The sequence below is a fragment of the Cucurbita moschata genome, unplaced genomic scaffold (genome assembly GCF_002738365.1).
Source record: "Cucurbita moschata cultivar Rifu unplaced genomic scaffold, Cmos_1.0 Cmo_Scf00001, whole genome shotgun sequence".
Taxonomy (NCBI): domain Eukaryota; kingdom Viridiplantae; phylum Streptophyta; class Magnoliopsida; order Cucurbitales; family Cucurbitaceae; genus Cucurbita; species Cucurbita moschata.
The window spans coordinates 2,281,341-2,296,313 of record NW_019268517.1 but is presented as its reverse complement, the minus strand read 5'-3'; the positions used below and the strand labels follow the sequence as shown (position 1 = coordinate 2,296,313).

The following is a 14,973-nucleotide window of genomic DNA, read 5'->3' as shown; positions in this document are numbered from 1 at the left end:
CAAAACATACCCCAAAGATATTGTGTGAAGTCCATGTATCAATAATCAGTAACTTTTTTTCCCCTAAAAGAAATTATATAAGGATAAGAATCCCTTTTAGCCATTTATAATTTACCGGCTAAAGAAAAAATTTATGAAAAAGATTCCAACGGCAGCAAGAACATAAATATACGCATCTTTCAACAAAAAGGGACAACTTTCAATTTCCCATATCATAGAAAGAACCAAGAACCATTCAGATAATTCCATACTTAAATTAGATGAAGCATGAGAGAACAACATGAATTCATGTGAGTTTTAAAGGCGTTTCAAATCTTTAGATCATTTTGGTTCTCTTATTACTTGATGTAGAATTTCTAATGCCTCTACAAGTCACAGAATAAGGTGCCGATGCAGATCGAAGAGAGGGCGATTTTTCAAGATACGCGTACCTTTCATCGCCATTCCAATATAAAATGATCCGGTTCGTGCAAGAGTGTGACCAGCTATCACCTAATCAACTCAATGGAATCAGAATGCTTAAAGACATCCAAGGGGGTGCAACAAGTGACAGATCAACAATGATTTTTAACAGTGGAAGATAAGAGGAGACTTAAAAATGACATACCCAATGCAAGAGTCAATTGGAATGAACCTTCGGCGAACTTAGTGGTGACCTGATTCAATAGAACAACCTGCCGAAGAGTTGGAGAAAAGAGGAGAAAAAAGCAACAAAGACGGGGGAAAAACAATAGAACAAATTAGTCACTACTAGCATGAATGAAACAAGAAATTAGGAGGAAAATGATACGTAAAATAAAAACGGTAAAGTGACACAACCAAGCATATGTGTGTTTCTCTCAGCATTGGTTGAGTATAGATGCAAATTCAGGATATTGACATGATATGAAAGGGGCATAGGAAGAAAAATATCTTCTTCAAAGATATGGATTTCTCATCCATTTAAATGATTTACTTGTATCATGCTGAATCTTGTATTAGAAAAAATGTATTGAGAATTCAAAATATTTCAACACGTTCTAAATGTGACATGATATCGAGCAATTCGAAGTTTATTAGTCAAATACACTGATTTTTGTTATTCCCACGAGTCAAATTGTCTGTGTGTGTGTGTGTATATATATATATATATATATATATATAACTTATTCAATGTGCTAGTTTAAAGTGTCCATGCTTGCTAATAAAGTTGAGACACATTCAACTTTGTAAATCACTACTTATGTCAATTTAAGTTGACACTCTACCATATATGTTAGTTTGAAACATTATAATGAGATAACTGATTCTTACGGCCGAATTAAACTTCTTGGCCAGCTTCATTAACTTAAGAGCCATTTCACTGAGTAACCGTGTCCTGAGAGCCAAGTCGTCAAAATTTTGGCGGAAATGGAATGTCACACTATCAACTATGATAACCTTAACCTGCAAAGAAATAATCAGTAATTATCAAAATACTTGAACTGAAGGCCAACAAAGAAGATCTAGGAAAAAAAATTGTAATTCAGATAACTTTTTGGTTAGAAATATCCAAATCAAGAAAAACAACAATTTACTTGAGACAAAAGAAGAAAGCTTCCAAGCAGCATCATTAACGATTAAGCAATGTAATACAAGAAACTCGAACGACAAGAGAACTACACGTATCTGAATTCTTTTCCTAGACAGTGATAATAGTTTAAAGAGTTAAAGAAAATTCTACCTACATCTTTGTGCTCCGTAATGAACTTGTCCAGATAATTTACTAGGGCAATTTGCTCTGTATAGCTGCAGACACGAAAGTAAAATATGTTTTCCAAGATATCTTTTGGTTGGATTTGAACTTGATGAGGCGTTGCATTCTTTTTTACTAAGACACTGTAATCTGTCATATCTTCTATACATGCTTCAGCAATCTGCACAGCACGCTCCACCATAAAGCTCCCTTCTGTATCTAAACATCAAGGAAAGCCATGTTCCTAACTAGATTGCAAATATAGATTGCTAGAAAAAATTTCAAAAGCATTGGAAGCAAAATCTGGAATGGAAACCTACCTATATAAACTGCTTTTCCACCTAAGCCACCAAATGCACCTGGAATTTGAACATTTACGGCAAGTTGAATCCTGTTACTCGATGCAAAATAAACATTATGTCATTTTATTTCTGTATGACAAAGAATAATTTTCACACTGGGAGAGAAACATACAACAAAAATCCATACCCAAGCTGTGTTTTACCTATACCCGGTACCCCACCTGGCAAAAATAAATAAATAAAATGATTATATCTCTACTAAAAGCATAATAATAAAACATGAGTTGACATTCAAACAAAAAAGGGCGAGATTAAGATATTTCAATCGAGAACATGAGTTGACATTCCATTCTAACGTGCATGTTTCTTCAGAAAATAAAGGGGAGAATATAATGTATTCATTACACGTAATAATGCAACTGACCAGAGAGAATAACAATCACTAACCAATTTCCGTAACCTCACTGCTATTAATCCCTCCACCAAGAAGGTTATCTAAATCTGCACAAGATGTGGTAATACGTGGCAGTAACTGCTCTTTGTGGAGCATATCCCAAGCAGTCTCTGCACCTGTCCTAGATAAGAATTCCAAAATAGATATTTGAAATTACATGGATTGATCAGAGCTGGTTCCACGATATATTAATAATAATTAGAAAATAATGAAGTAATTAGATGTGGAAGTATTTTAAACAGACCAAAAAAAGGATAACCACCAATCAATAGTACATTAATCTATTAAACAACTATGTGATAGTAAATGAACATATCAAGGTATACCATAAGATACCTGCACTTTTGATAAAGTATTTTTGATCTTTGAGAAGATTGGAACTAATGAGATGATTCAATAAGGAAGAAATTGCTTGGCAGAAGAAACATGATACACACAAATACATCATAACCAATTAATGGAAGTAAACCACTCTGTGAATAAGTTAACAGTAGCAGTTTTATTTTTTTTATCTAAAACACAGTTGAAACTTCATAAAAAGGAACATACATATGAAAAAATTGTCATTAAAAATGAAGAAAAAAAGAAAGAAAAGAGCCAATTTTGTCTATTCATTTAGATAACTACATCTATTTTGAGCAAACTATGAAGTACTCATCTTTAATGAAGAAACTTCCAGATCCAACAAAGGGATGGCATTAAAAAACAAATCACGTGCACCTTATTTTTTATTTCATAAGTCACACAGTTCACAGTTTTCTTCTTACTGTTGCTTTCAATAAATAAGCTACGCAAAGAGGAAACTGTACCGTTAACAATAGCACCACTCCCGTCTGGCCTGTCCAGCCTACTGCCATGTGATGCAAATTTAAGAACTTCGAAAGCTTCATTGTTCGAGATTTCCAGTTCTGAATCACATGAGACGGCTTGTTAGCAACCCTCAACATTCACAGACAATGAAAGTGAAAACTAAAGTAACAGGACCGATGAAATTGAACAGAAAAGGGTGAAAATAAGTAAATAGATGAAATGAAGAGAAATACACAAGATTTATCATTTCGTGATAACAAGAAAAGAAAACCCTGAGACAAGCTACTTCTCAAGAAAAACTATTACCGCAAATAAGCTGAAGTGAGTGGATTTTTGGGTTACTGATAATGAAGAAAAATTCATGCTTCCGTCCCATCATTATTTAAGATCAAAGGAATTTACATTGTTTGCTTGTTTAAACAAGGGACGTTGAGAAGATTGAAGCTGAAATAGAACCTTTCGAGACAGAAAAGATTGATTGATTAAAATCTCATACTCAATTCTAAATCACTGCCAGAGAAGGTGGTTCAAATTGAAGGACCAATAATAACAAGATGTATGCATGCAAGCATGAAAACATTTCAAATTATCTAGCCTTGAAATATAGCAAAAGGAAGAATGAACCAATGCTGCAGCTAGTTCTGGTCATTAAAACTGTTTAATAAATTCCAACAGGAACCTACGGAGTCATAAAATTCCTTGAGGTCCAAAATTCAACATAAATCTAATCTAATCCATTGAGTCTTTTTTATATTTATGCCACAGAAATTCAAATTAACAACAGTCATAAGTCAAAAGATCTACTCAGGAGATTACGGATTGATTATCACAATATATTCATTCATTACCACAATTCAAGGCTCGAAGAGTCGTTTCCTATTTCTCGTTCTCTTCGAAATTTCCGAATGTTTTTTCTCTTATAAAATTCATCCTAGTGGTCGAATGATCTGAAATGGCTAATTTCAACCTCCTTTAAACAAACTCGTGCGTCGGATTATATTACACCAGTGGTAAAAAAAACAAGAACACACACAGAACGATGACATATGAATAAAAATCCAAAGAAAACGGAAAACCTAAGAATTTAAAGCGAAAACAGATGTTGAACAGGAAGTTCAATCAAAAGAAAAGGAAAGTGATGATACCTCGAGCAAGGTCGGAAGGAGAGACGGAAGCAAGAGAGGAGAGAGTAGTATAGCCTGCTGAAATCAGTTTACCTCGAAGCGTAGCGGATATCGGCAACCTCCCGACCTCCATATCTGGTTTCTCTCCGTATCTCCGAGTAACACTATCGGCTATCGCCGATAAAATGAAAGGAGTGAGGTTTCTACGGCGCGCGCAGGGGTAATTTTAGAAAAATAGCCTCTAAATGTTTTGAATTTGGAGAAAGACCCCTTTCAAAAACTGTTTCTTTTTTTACCAGTTGTGAAAAGACGAAATTACCCTTCTAATTTAAATTTGGATATGGTTTCAAAAATTAAAAAACTAAATTAAATAAAAATTTTAAAAATTTCAATAATACTTCAAAAATCCAGAAAATATCATAATTTTTTTCTTCAAAAAAACACGATGTTATATTTAAAAATGTTTATTTAATTCGTGGGACCACCTCAAACGAGGCGAGATATAGGAAAGAAACCGCCCATTTACGCATTAACCTGAAACATTATATTATAATATTAAAATTTGAAATTTTAGAAATTATTATAAATATTAAATTATATTTTTGTTAGTAAAATATTATTGAATTCAGTAATGTGTTTAACGTTCTCAAATATAAATTATATTAAAAATGTAAATTATCCATTAATGAGATTAATATTTAAAAAATATATATATATTTATGAGGATTTAATACCTAGTTGTGAAAAGACAAGAACAAACTCCAAAATTGTTGGAAGAATTATGAAAAAAACGAACCTCGCCTTAATTCTCAAGAGAAAAAGATGCCCAAATGTGTAGCCCACGGACCAGGATGCCTTTGCGGCTTCCTTCTCCAAGGTTCTCCATCTTCTGGAACCCTCCCGCCATAGCCCTTCTTCTTCCACCTTCTTCAACCTCCACGCTTCCATTTCTCTCACTCACAGTCTCCTCCGCCATGGCCATGGCCATGCCCTTCTCTTCCTCCTCTTCCAATACCCCCCTCGACCAAGACGATCCGAACCTCTCGCAGGTCCTCAAATACCACACCCAAACCAAGCACGCCTTCTCCAGCTACGCTAGAGGCCCCCACGGCCTCGATTGGGCCAATCAGCCGAACCCCTTCCGCCGCTACATCGCCGCCCCTCTTCTCCCTCTTTCCCATTTCCCGATTCTCAAGCAATCCGCCGCATCGGAGGATGTGATCGATGAAGCTCCTCGGTATGATTCTCTCTTTGTTTCGTTACCTAATCCGAAAACTGTTTGTAAAGCCACAATTTCTCAGTTCTTTTACGATTCTTTGGCTCTTTCTGCTTGGAAATCTACTGGGTTTTCCACTTGGTCGCTGAGAGTCAATCCCAGTAGCGGGAATTTGCATCCCACTGAGGCGTATTTGATATCTCCGCCTATAAAATCGATATCAGATTCTGGGTTTGTCGCGCATTATGCTCCTAAAGAGCATGCGTTGGAGATTAGAGCTCAAATTCCAGATGGGTTTTTCTTTAAATTCTTTCCTGAGAACAGTTTTCTTATTGGGTTGTCGTCGATTTTCTGGCGTGAGGCTTGGAAGTACGGTGAGCGAGCGTTTCGGTATTGTAATCACGATGTCGGCCATGCCATTGCGGCGGTTTCCATGGCTGCTGCAGGATTGGGTTGGGATGTGAAGGTTCTTGATGGATTGGGATATGATGATTTGAAGAAGCTCATGGGGTTGCATACATTCCCCGAGTTTGAAATCCCATCCCGACCTGTGAAGGGTTCGTTTCCAGTGATCGAATTCGAGCATCCTGATTGTGTTCTTGCTGTTTTTCCTAATGGTACTGCTGATTTTACCTTGAATTACGAGGAATTGAGCTCTGCAATACAGGAATTCACTGAGTTAGACTGGAAAGGAGAGGCAAATTTGCTCAGCAAACAGCATATATGTTGGGATATAATTTATAGAACAGCCATGGCTGTAGAGAAGCCATTAACAGGTGAATGCAGAGCTTTAGTTCATCCATTTGAGAGCAGTGGGGTTATTGGTGAACGTCCATACAAGGATTTTACAGTGAGGGAAGTCGTGAGGAAGCGCAGGAGCGCAGTCGACATGGACGGTGTCACATCGATAACAAGAGACACGTTTTATCAGATTCTTTTACATTGTGTGCCTTCGGGTTCTCGTGGAGGGGAGAAGCAAAGGGAAGGATTGGCATTGCCGTTTCGAGCTCTGCCATGGGAGGCTGAGGTTCATGCTGCTATGTTCGTTCACAGGGTGGTGGGATTGCCACAGGGTCTGTACTTTTTGGTGAGAAATGAAGATCATTTTGATGAGCTGAAGAAAGCTACTAAACCAGATTTTAAGTGGGTGAAGCCTGATGGTTGTCCTAGTGATCTCCCTCTGTATGAACTACATAGAGGTGATTATCAGGCACTTTCCAAGCGACTGTCATGCCATCAGGTTGGTTTAACTTCATTTCTATATGTCTATTTCGTGGTTTTTGTAACCGCTCAAGCTCACCAGCTTACCGTTAATAGATAAAGCTCACCATCAGTAGATATTGTCTTCGTTGGACTTTCCCTTTCGAGCTTTTCCTTAAGTTTTTTAAAACGTGTCTGCTAGCTAGAGGTTTCCACCCCTTATAAAGAATGTTTCATTCTCTTCCCCCACCGATGTGGGATCTCACGATCCACCCCCTTTGGAGCCCAATGTCCCAACCGATGTGGGATCTCACAATCGGTTCGGGGTTCAGCCTCCTATTGGCACAGCACCTCGTGTCCACCCCCTTTGGGGCTCAGTCTCCTTGTTGGCACATTGCTCAGTGTCTGGCTCTGATACCATTTGGAATAGCTCAAGTTCACTGCTAGCAGATATTGTCCTCATTGGGCTTTTCATTTTGGGTTTTCCTTCAAAGTTTTTGAAATGCGTTTGCTACCGAGAGGTTTCCACACCCTTATAAAAAATGTTTTGTTCTCCTCCTCAACAGATGTGGGATCTCACAATCCACCCCCTTCAAGGCCCGGCGTCCTTATTGACATCATTCCCTTCCAATCGATGTAAGACCCCCCAATCCCCACCTCCTTTGGGGCTACCGTCCTTACTGGCACACCGCCCCGTGTCCACCCCCTTCAGGACCCAACTTCCTCGCTAGCACATCATCTCGCGTTTGGCTCTGATACTATTTGTAATAGTCCAAGCCCACCGCTAGAAGATATTATCTCTTTGGGCTTTCCCCTCGAAATTTTTAAAATGCGTCTAGTGACCACTGCAATGCCCTTTAAATTTCTTGCTAGTTAGGGAAGTATGCATGCAGAATGTAGATGGGATATTGACATTAGACTTATACCCATATGATGACACGTTCAAAATACTCATATGCAGGATATTGCCAGTGATGGTTGTTTCAGCCTGGGAATGATTGCTCATTATGAGCCTACGCTGCGGCAAAAAGGTGTTTACATGTATCCTCGACTCTTTTGGGAGACTGGAGTTCTTGGGCAGGTGTTATACCTTGAATCTTATGCTGTTGATATATCTGCAACTGGAATTGGTTGCTTCTTTGATGATCCTGGTAAGATCTATGTTTTGTAGTTTCCACTGATCTGCAGAAACTTATCGTTCTTGTACGTTTTTGAATTCGGAAAAGAAGTCTGTAGAGTAACAAATCGTTCGAGGAATCTTTTGTGAGATCCCACATCGGTTGGAGAGGGGAACGAAGCATTTCTTATAAAGGTGTGAAAACCTCTCCCTAATAGACACGCTTTAAAACTTTGAGGGGAAGCTCGAAAGAGAAAGTCCGAAGAGGACAATATCGGCTGGCGATACAAATGGTATCAGAGCCAGGCACTGGGCGGTGAGCTAGCGAAGACGCTAGGTCCCTCAGGGGGTGTATTGTGAGATCCCACATCGGTTGAAGAGGGGAATGAAGCATTCCTTATAAGGGTGTGGAAACCTCCCCCTAAAAGACACGTTTTAAAACCTTGAGGGGAAGCCCAAAAGAGAAAGTCCAAAGAGGGCAATATTTGCTAGTAGTGGGCTTGGACGGTTACGAATGGTATCAGAGCCAGACACCGGGCAGTGTGTTAGTGAAGACGCTAGGCCCCTAAGGGGGTGGATTGTGAGATCTCACATCGATTGAAGAGGGGAACGAATCATTCCTTATAAGGGTGTGGAAACCTCTCTCTAACAAACGCGGTTTAAAACCTTGAGAGGAAGCCCAAAAAGGAAAGCTCAAAGATGACAATATCTGCTAGCGACGAGCTTGGATTGTTATAAATGGTATCAAAGCCAAACACTAGGCGGTGTGCCAGCGAAGACGTTAGGCCCTTAAGGGGGGGTGAGATATGAGATCCCACATCGGTTGAAGAGGGGAACAAAGCGTTCCTTATAAGGGTGTGGAAACCTCTCCCTAGTTTAAAGCCTTGAGAGGAAGCCTGAAAAAGAAAGCTCAAAGATGACAATATCTGCTAGCGATAAGCTTAGATTGTTATAAATGGTATCAAAGCCAAACACTAGGCGGTGTGCCAGCGAAGACGTTAGGCCCCTAAAGGGGGGTGAGATATGAGATCCCACATCGGTTGAAGAGGGGAACGAAGCATTCCTTGTAAGGGCGTGGAAACCTCTTCCTAACATACGCGGTCTAAACCTTCCTCAAGTATTATGATGAATACCTTTTAGGGTCGATAAATATATGCGATACCTCAATCCGTCCTCCATTTGGTTTGTTTTGCAGTGCACGAAACACTAGGGTTGAAAGGATCAAACTTTCAAAGCCTGTATCATTTCACCGTTGGAGGTCCTGTCTTGGACAAGCGAATAATGAGCCTACCAGCATATCCTGGCCCCAACGTGGATGCTTAACTGCAAGGTTATTTTCTCTCACTGTATAATAATATTTCAAAGCCTTAAAAGAACAAGGGACTTTCGTCCTCATAATCAGAGTCTTAGCGTAAAAATGGAAGCAAATTGCTTCTTTAGATAATAAAACCAAACTACTGCCGATAACAAGTAAATTCTCATTGTTCTAGCTTAGGATGAGTCAGTAGTGCAAGTGTCGAAGCTCACTATTAGTAGATATTGTCCTCTTTGAGCTTTTTCTTTCGGGGTGTGTCTCAAAATTTTTAAAATGCGTCTACTAAAGAGAGATTTTCACACCCTCGTAAAGAATGTTTTCTTCTCTTTCCAACCGATGTAGGATCTCACAATTCACTCCCTTCCTTCAGGACCCAGTTTCCTCGTTGGCACTCGTTCCCTTCTCCAATTGATGTGGAACCTCCCAAATTCACCCCCCTTCATGGTCCAACATTCTTGCTAGCACACCGTCTTGTGTCCACTCCCTTCTGTGTGCTCAGCTTTCTTGCTGACACATCGTCTAGTGTTTGGCTCTGATACCATTTGTAATGGTCCAAGCCCAACCGCTTGCAGATATTGTCCTCTTTGGACTTTCCCTCTCGAGCATCCCCTCGAGAGAGATTTCCACACTTTTATAATTGTCCTTCGTTCTTCATTCTTCGTTCTCCTCCCCAATCGAGATAGGATCTCACATTATTTCTCTACTAATTGCTTATAATTCATTGCCTCCAAATTTCTTGATTTTGTATTCGCTTGTATTCTACTTCAAGTTCTACCTTCCCATCCGCCGCAAGAAAATTCCATTACAAGCCTGCGTAATGGACGGCTTCTTCCATCATTTCACTGAAGGAAGCCTTTCCGTCGGAATTTTCGAAGCTATCTCTCCGGATTTTGTTAATTACATTTGAAATCTACTCGTTCAAACAAAGTACCAGGAAAATTCCGTCGGACTGGCATAGAATTGATGAACAATCACCCGAAATTCAACTAAGAAGTTAAGATTCCGAAATAAACAAGTAGAAGAAGAGAAGAATTTCATCGACCTGGAGAATGAGAATCTGTTCTTGGAGTGTCTCCTACTTCCGCCATGGCGGTCGATTCCTTCCTCCAGGCAACGTTGTGGTGCTTCGTTTCTTCTTCGACTCCATATTCTCCATGGCCCTAAAACCAAAAGATTCTTCCGTAATCGATTGGAACACACTAATCGTAATGAACTGTGCAGGAAGATCAATTTATGCAGCTTGTAGTTTGCAAGTATAATTTTTTTTTTTTTGTATTGAAACTATAAAATTAGCGAATATAGTTCGAAAATACCTTTAATCATTCAAATATTTTCATTATTTAGCTAAAAAAAAAATTATATGAATCTATTATCTCACATTAATTAAACTTAAATAGATAAGAGGTCGAAAGTTCAAAGGTTCAAATATTTTTATTATTTAACTAAAAAAAAATTATATGAATCTGTCATCAAGAATGAATTACAAAAATATTCAAATATTTTTATTATTTATCTAAAAAAAATTATATGAATCTATTATTATCTCGTATGAACTGAGCGTATATACCTCAAAAATACCTTTAACTAGTAGTCGAAGGTTCAAATATTTTTATTATTTATCTTAATAATATGGATTTATTATCTTGTACTATAAAAAAAATTAATATTAAAATTACAATATTATTTTAAGCAAATATTTCAATATATTTTTTAATATCGATAAGTTTCATTATCTGCTGTTAGAACATTATCACAAAATATTAATTTAACTTGATATTTATAATTTTAAAAGTTTTTTATTTTAATTTTTGGGATTTTTTTTATTTTTATTTTTTAGATTATAGACGATGTAGAATAAATAAATAAATAAATAAAATAAGTCAGTAAAAAAAGCATGTTGTACCGAAAAAACCAAAAAGTAAGAAGTCATGTGGTAATAATGATGGATAATTTTGAGAATGTAATGGAAAGGGCAAAGTTGAAATTTCAAAATTTTAAATTATTATAAGATTAAAATAATAATTTATAATTTATAATTTTTTAAGATAAAATATTTTACCACAGAAATATGTTTTATAACAAATAATTAAACATTATTACAAATAGAAAAAAGTCTATAAATTAAATAATTAATTATTTAACAATTAAAAATATCTATATTTAAAAAATACAGAGTTCTTTTGGGAATTAAAATATTATGATTTGTTATGAGTAGAAAGAGAATTTTTAGAAGCACTCGAAAAGAAGATATGGGGAAAAGACGAAATTACCCTTCCTCGTTGCCTTTTTACCCTTTCTTTACCAAGCGGAAGGGCACAGAAAAGGAGAGCCTTCACCGTGCGCGTGGTTCCTCGTTTCGAGTTCCTGCAAATTTTCGTTAACTTCCCGGCGATTTTCCGGCCACTGTAAGCTCCGTAAGGCTCTCTTTCTTTACTCTGTAGCTTTCGAGAATCTTATGGTGAATCGTTGAATGGAGCTACTTTTTGATTTTTAGTTTGCTTTTCCTTGATGTGTTTGATTTGATTCAACGTAGTTTGATTGAGGAGTCTGTCGAGATTTAGGGTTTTGAAGTGGTTGGAAATGTTGAATTTTGTTGTTTTTTGCTTCTCGTTTATATTCTATGTGGGGCTAATGAATTAGTTGGGACTTTGGTGCCGGAAAGATTAGTGGTAATGCTAATTTTGGGTTGGTTTATGTATGATTGGTTGGGAACTCGAAATTTTAGCTCAAAAGATGTTAGTTAGAGGCCAATGTGTTTGAGATTTATTTTATTCATAGAGGCATCGTGTCTCATAGGGATCTGATCTATTGATCACCAGATCAGTGAAGATGTATATGCTGTAATTACACTTTTAAAATAAGTTGTTCAGTGTAATTCTATTGAGATGGAGAAAAAAAAGCTTTGGGAGCTGACTAAGACACCTAGACAATCCAACAATTGTGTGATAGATGATCGAGCTATTATTTCAATCTATACTATAATTTTGTTTTGATCCTTAGATGAAGTAATCTTGGCCCTAGGGGGTATGTTGGGAGCTGTTAAGACTAAGCATATTGAGCCTAATGTGGCAAGGAACCAACCTAAGAATGTAAATATATCGAGTTTTTGCTAACGACGCTTGTTGTTTTTTGAGTGGAAGACCCCTCACCACACGTTCACACGCAGCCAAACAAAAGAAATTAAATGAAGATATGTTATTTGGGTAGTTCCATAACATCTTTCCCTAATCAGCATTGTGAGGCTGGTGGTGTACTACTAATCTCCTTTTCACCTCTAACCAATATTTTAGAATTACCGTTAAAGTGTAATATTACCAACTGAATCATTAGTTTTACTAAGGAAACTCAGTTCAAGAAATATGCTCTAATGTATTATTATTCCTGGAATCCACCATAAAATGCGTCCGAGATTCTAACGTATAAATCAGAAATTGATTCTGCTTCTTCCTGATAGATTGATTTCCTTGCTCTTGTATGTAGGTGGAACCTTACCGTGTTTGCTGGAGCACCTTAATGATGCCAATCCCATAGGTATGCAGATTGTGCCATTCTTTTCTTTCCAATATTTTTCTGCTAGTTTTCTTGTTTTGTAAAACGATAAATCGCCAGGTCTGAGGTGGCTGAAAGAGGTGCTTTATGACGTGTGCTATCGTTCTTATCCCATTATGAACCTTGAAAATTATTAAGTGAACATTGCTAAAAATATCTTGATATAGTAGGCATTAGAAGTGGTGATTCACTGATAGACCTGACAAGTTATGAAACCTTAATGTATGGTTTAGTTTATGCATGCATGAAATCTAGGCTGCATTGTTTTTTAGCCATCTTCAATAAGGGATAAAATATTTGTATTTCTCGCTTGAAGTACTGTCATTGTATGGATACAATATTTCATCTGCACCTCGAGATAAAGCAAGCGTTCTTGTGTTAATTTTATCTGGACCTCCCTGTTAATTCCTAGTAGATGTCGTGTACACTGCTTTGGAGATTGCAGGTGGATGATATTGGTGCTCTATTTGAAGGAAGTTTATTGTATTCCCATTTTCAGAAGTAGCTATGCTAGTGACTGAAGCAAAAGATAACCAACTCCGTGAGAGCAGTAGCCAGAAGGTTCACCCACAACCCATGGAAGAGGCCATGAACCAGAAACCCGAAGCAGTGGAAGCCCTTATATCAAAGCTTTTTGCTAACATTTCTTCCCTTAAGTCTGCTTATATCCAGCTCCAAGGTGCTCATACTCCCTATGATCCTGAAAAGATCCAAGCCGCCGATAAACTTGTAATTTCTGAGCTGAAGAAACTATCCGAGCTCAAACACTTCTACCGAGAAAACAACCCCAAACCAGTATGTGTTTCGCCACAGGACTCACGCTTAGCTGCTGAGATACAAGAACAACAAAGCCTTCTGAAAACCTATGAGGTTATGGTCAAGAAATTTCAGTCTGAAATTCAAAACAAAGATTCCGAGATTCATCAGTTACAGCAGCAGATAGAGGAGGCAAATCAGAAGAAGATAAAACTGGAAAAAAACCTCAAGCTTCGAGGGCTATCAATGAAAGATTCAGAAGCTTCAGCAGATGAAAATGGAATTTCCCCTGTAGACTTGACCCCTGATCTGTTTATATCGGCCGTGGAAGGCACTTTTAAGGCCATTCATGATTTCTCCAAGCCATTGATTAACATGATGAAAGCAGCTGGCTGGGACCTTGATGCTGCTGCTAACTCAGTCGAATCCAACGTCATCTACGCAAAAAGAGCTCACAAGAAATATGCATTCGAGTCCCACATATGCCAGAGAATGTTCTGTGGCTTTCAGCACGAAAGTTTCTCGATCAAAGTTGACGATCTTGCACTCAAAAAAGAGGATTTCTTCCGGGAATTTCTTTCATTGAAGGACATGGATCCATTAGACATGCTCGGGCAAAACCCGGATTCCATTTTTGGTAAATTTTGCAGGAGCAAATACCTACTAGTAGTCCACCCAAAGATGGAAGCCTCATTCTTTGGAAACTTAGATCAAAGAAATCATGTGGCAGGAGGTGGACATCCTAGAACTCCTTTCTACCAGGTCTTCCTTAAATTGGCTAAAGCAATCTGGCTACTACACAGGTTAGCATATTCCTTTGATCCAAACGTCAAGGTATTCCAGGTTAAAAAAGGAAACGAATTCTCCGAGGTATATATGGATAGCGTGGTCAAGAACTTAATCATAAACGAAAACGACCCGAAACCGAAAGTCGGGCTGATGGTCATGCCAGGTTTCCTGATTGGTGGAACGATAATTCAGAGTCGAGTTTATCTCTCGGGCATCAAGGTTGCTGAATAAACGAACACGATGAGCAGGTCGTGAAGGGATCGGAAAGGTATGTAGGCGTCTATGTATTTGTTGAATACGGGTTTTCTCTGTTTGTTGTAATATATAGAGAGAGCCGCTGTCTTTGTGTCCTGCTGTTGTTGTTAGGCTTTCTGGTGAAAGAACTCTTAGTTCTCTCCCTGTTCTCCGTTAAGGTTATATGCTTTGTTTTATGTTAATGTATTCGTTTTTCAAGAGCAGAGAAATTAAATTTACTACCCCAAAAATTTTATTAAGCTGTCCAATTCTTTGCTTTTATCTCTAGGGGATCATTCAAATTTTTTTAATTATATTTGTCTTATGCTTGGAATAATTTCAAAGTTTATACGGCTAAAAATGAAGAAGATTCTGGATATTTTTTTTATAATT

General features: G+C 37.8%; 3 protein-coding genes across 12 annotated transcripts; 2 read left to right on the top strand and 1 right to left on the bottom strand.

Moving 5' to 3' along the window:
* Positions 1–177: 177 nt before the first annotated feature.
* Positions 178–4,649, bottom strand: LOC111449081 (DNA repair protein RAD51 homolog 3). 4 transcript variants are annotated; one of them, XM_023088943.1, is made up of 9 exons: positions 4,426–4,649; positions 3,280–3,378; positions 2,464–2,586; positions 2,189–2,237; positions 2,035–2,105; positions 1,707–1,927; positions 1,294–1,425; positions 608–674; positions 178–492 (listed from the first exon to the last, which is right to left on the bottom strand). In XM_023088943.1, exons 1-9 carry the CDS (start codon positions 4,535–4,537, stop codon positions 317–319), a joined length of 1,050 nt encoding a protein of 349 aa, XP_022944711.1. In that variant the 5' UTR covers positions 4,538–4,649; the 3' UTR covers positions 178–316. The 4 variants fall into 4 exon arrangements, with proteins under 4 accessions (XP_022944711.1, XP_022944702.1, XP_022944729.1 ...); XM_023088934.1 differs by having other exon boundaries at positions 1,707–1,933; positions 4,426–4,647; XM_023088961.1 differs by having other exon boundaries at positions 2,204–2,237; positions 4,426–4,647.
* A 559-nt stretch (positions 4,650–5,208) lies between these two features.
* On the top strand, positions 5,209–9,472 carry LOC111449072. Its single transcript, XM_023088923.1, has 3 exons — positions 5,209–6,860; positions 7,782–7,971; positions 9,133–9,472. The coding sequence occupies exons 1-3, from the start codon at positions 5,235–5,237 to the stop codon at positions 9,258–9,260; spliced, it is 1,944 nt and encodes a 647-aa protein (XP_022944691.1). The 5' UTR covers positions 5,209–5,234; the 3' UTR covers positions 9,261–9,472.
* A 1,992-nt stretch (positions 9,473–11,464) lies between these two features.
* LOC111449633 (protein GRAVITROPIC IN THE LIGHT 1-like) lies at positions 11,465–14,849 on the top strand. 7 transcript variants are annotated; one of them, XR_002711693.1, is made up of 3 exons: positions 11,465–11,666; positions 12,733–12,783; positions 12,862–13,209. XR_002711693.1 is itself a non-coding variant. In XM_023089656.1 (3 exons), exon 3 carries the CDS (start codon positions 13,309–13,311, stop codon positions 14,575–14,577), a length of 1,269 nt encoding a protein of 422 aa, XP_022945424.1. In that variant the 5' UTR covers positions 11,493–11,657; positions 12,733–12,783; positions 13,247–13,308; the 3' UTR covers positions 14,578–14,849. The 7 variants fall into 7 exon arrangements, 6 of the variants coding, with proteins under 6 accessions (XP_022945424.1, XP_022945418.1, XP_022945394.1 ...); XM_023089656.1 differs by lacking the exon at positions 12,862–13,209 and adding an exon at positions 13,247–14,849 and having other exon boundaries at positions 11,493–11,657; XM_023089650.1 differs by lacking the exon at positions 12,862–13,209 and adding an exon at positions 13,217–14,849 and having other exon boundaries at positions 11,493–11,657.
* The last annotated feature ends 124 nt before the right edge of the window (positions 14,850–14,973 follow it).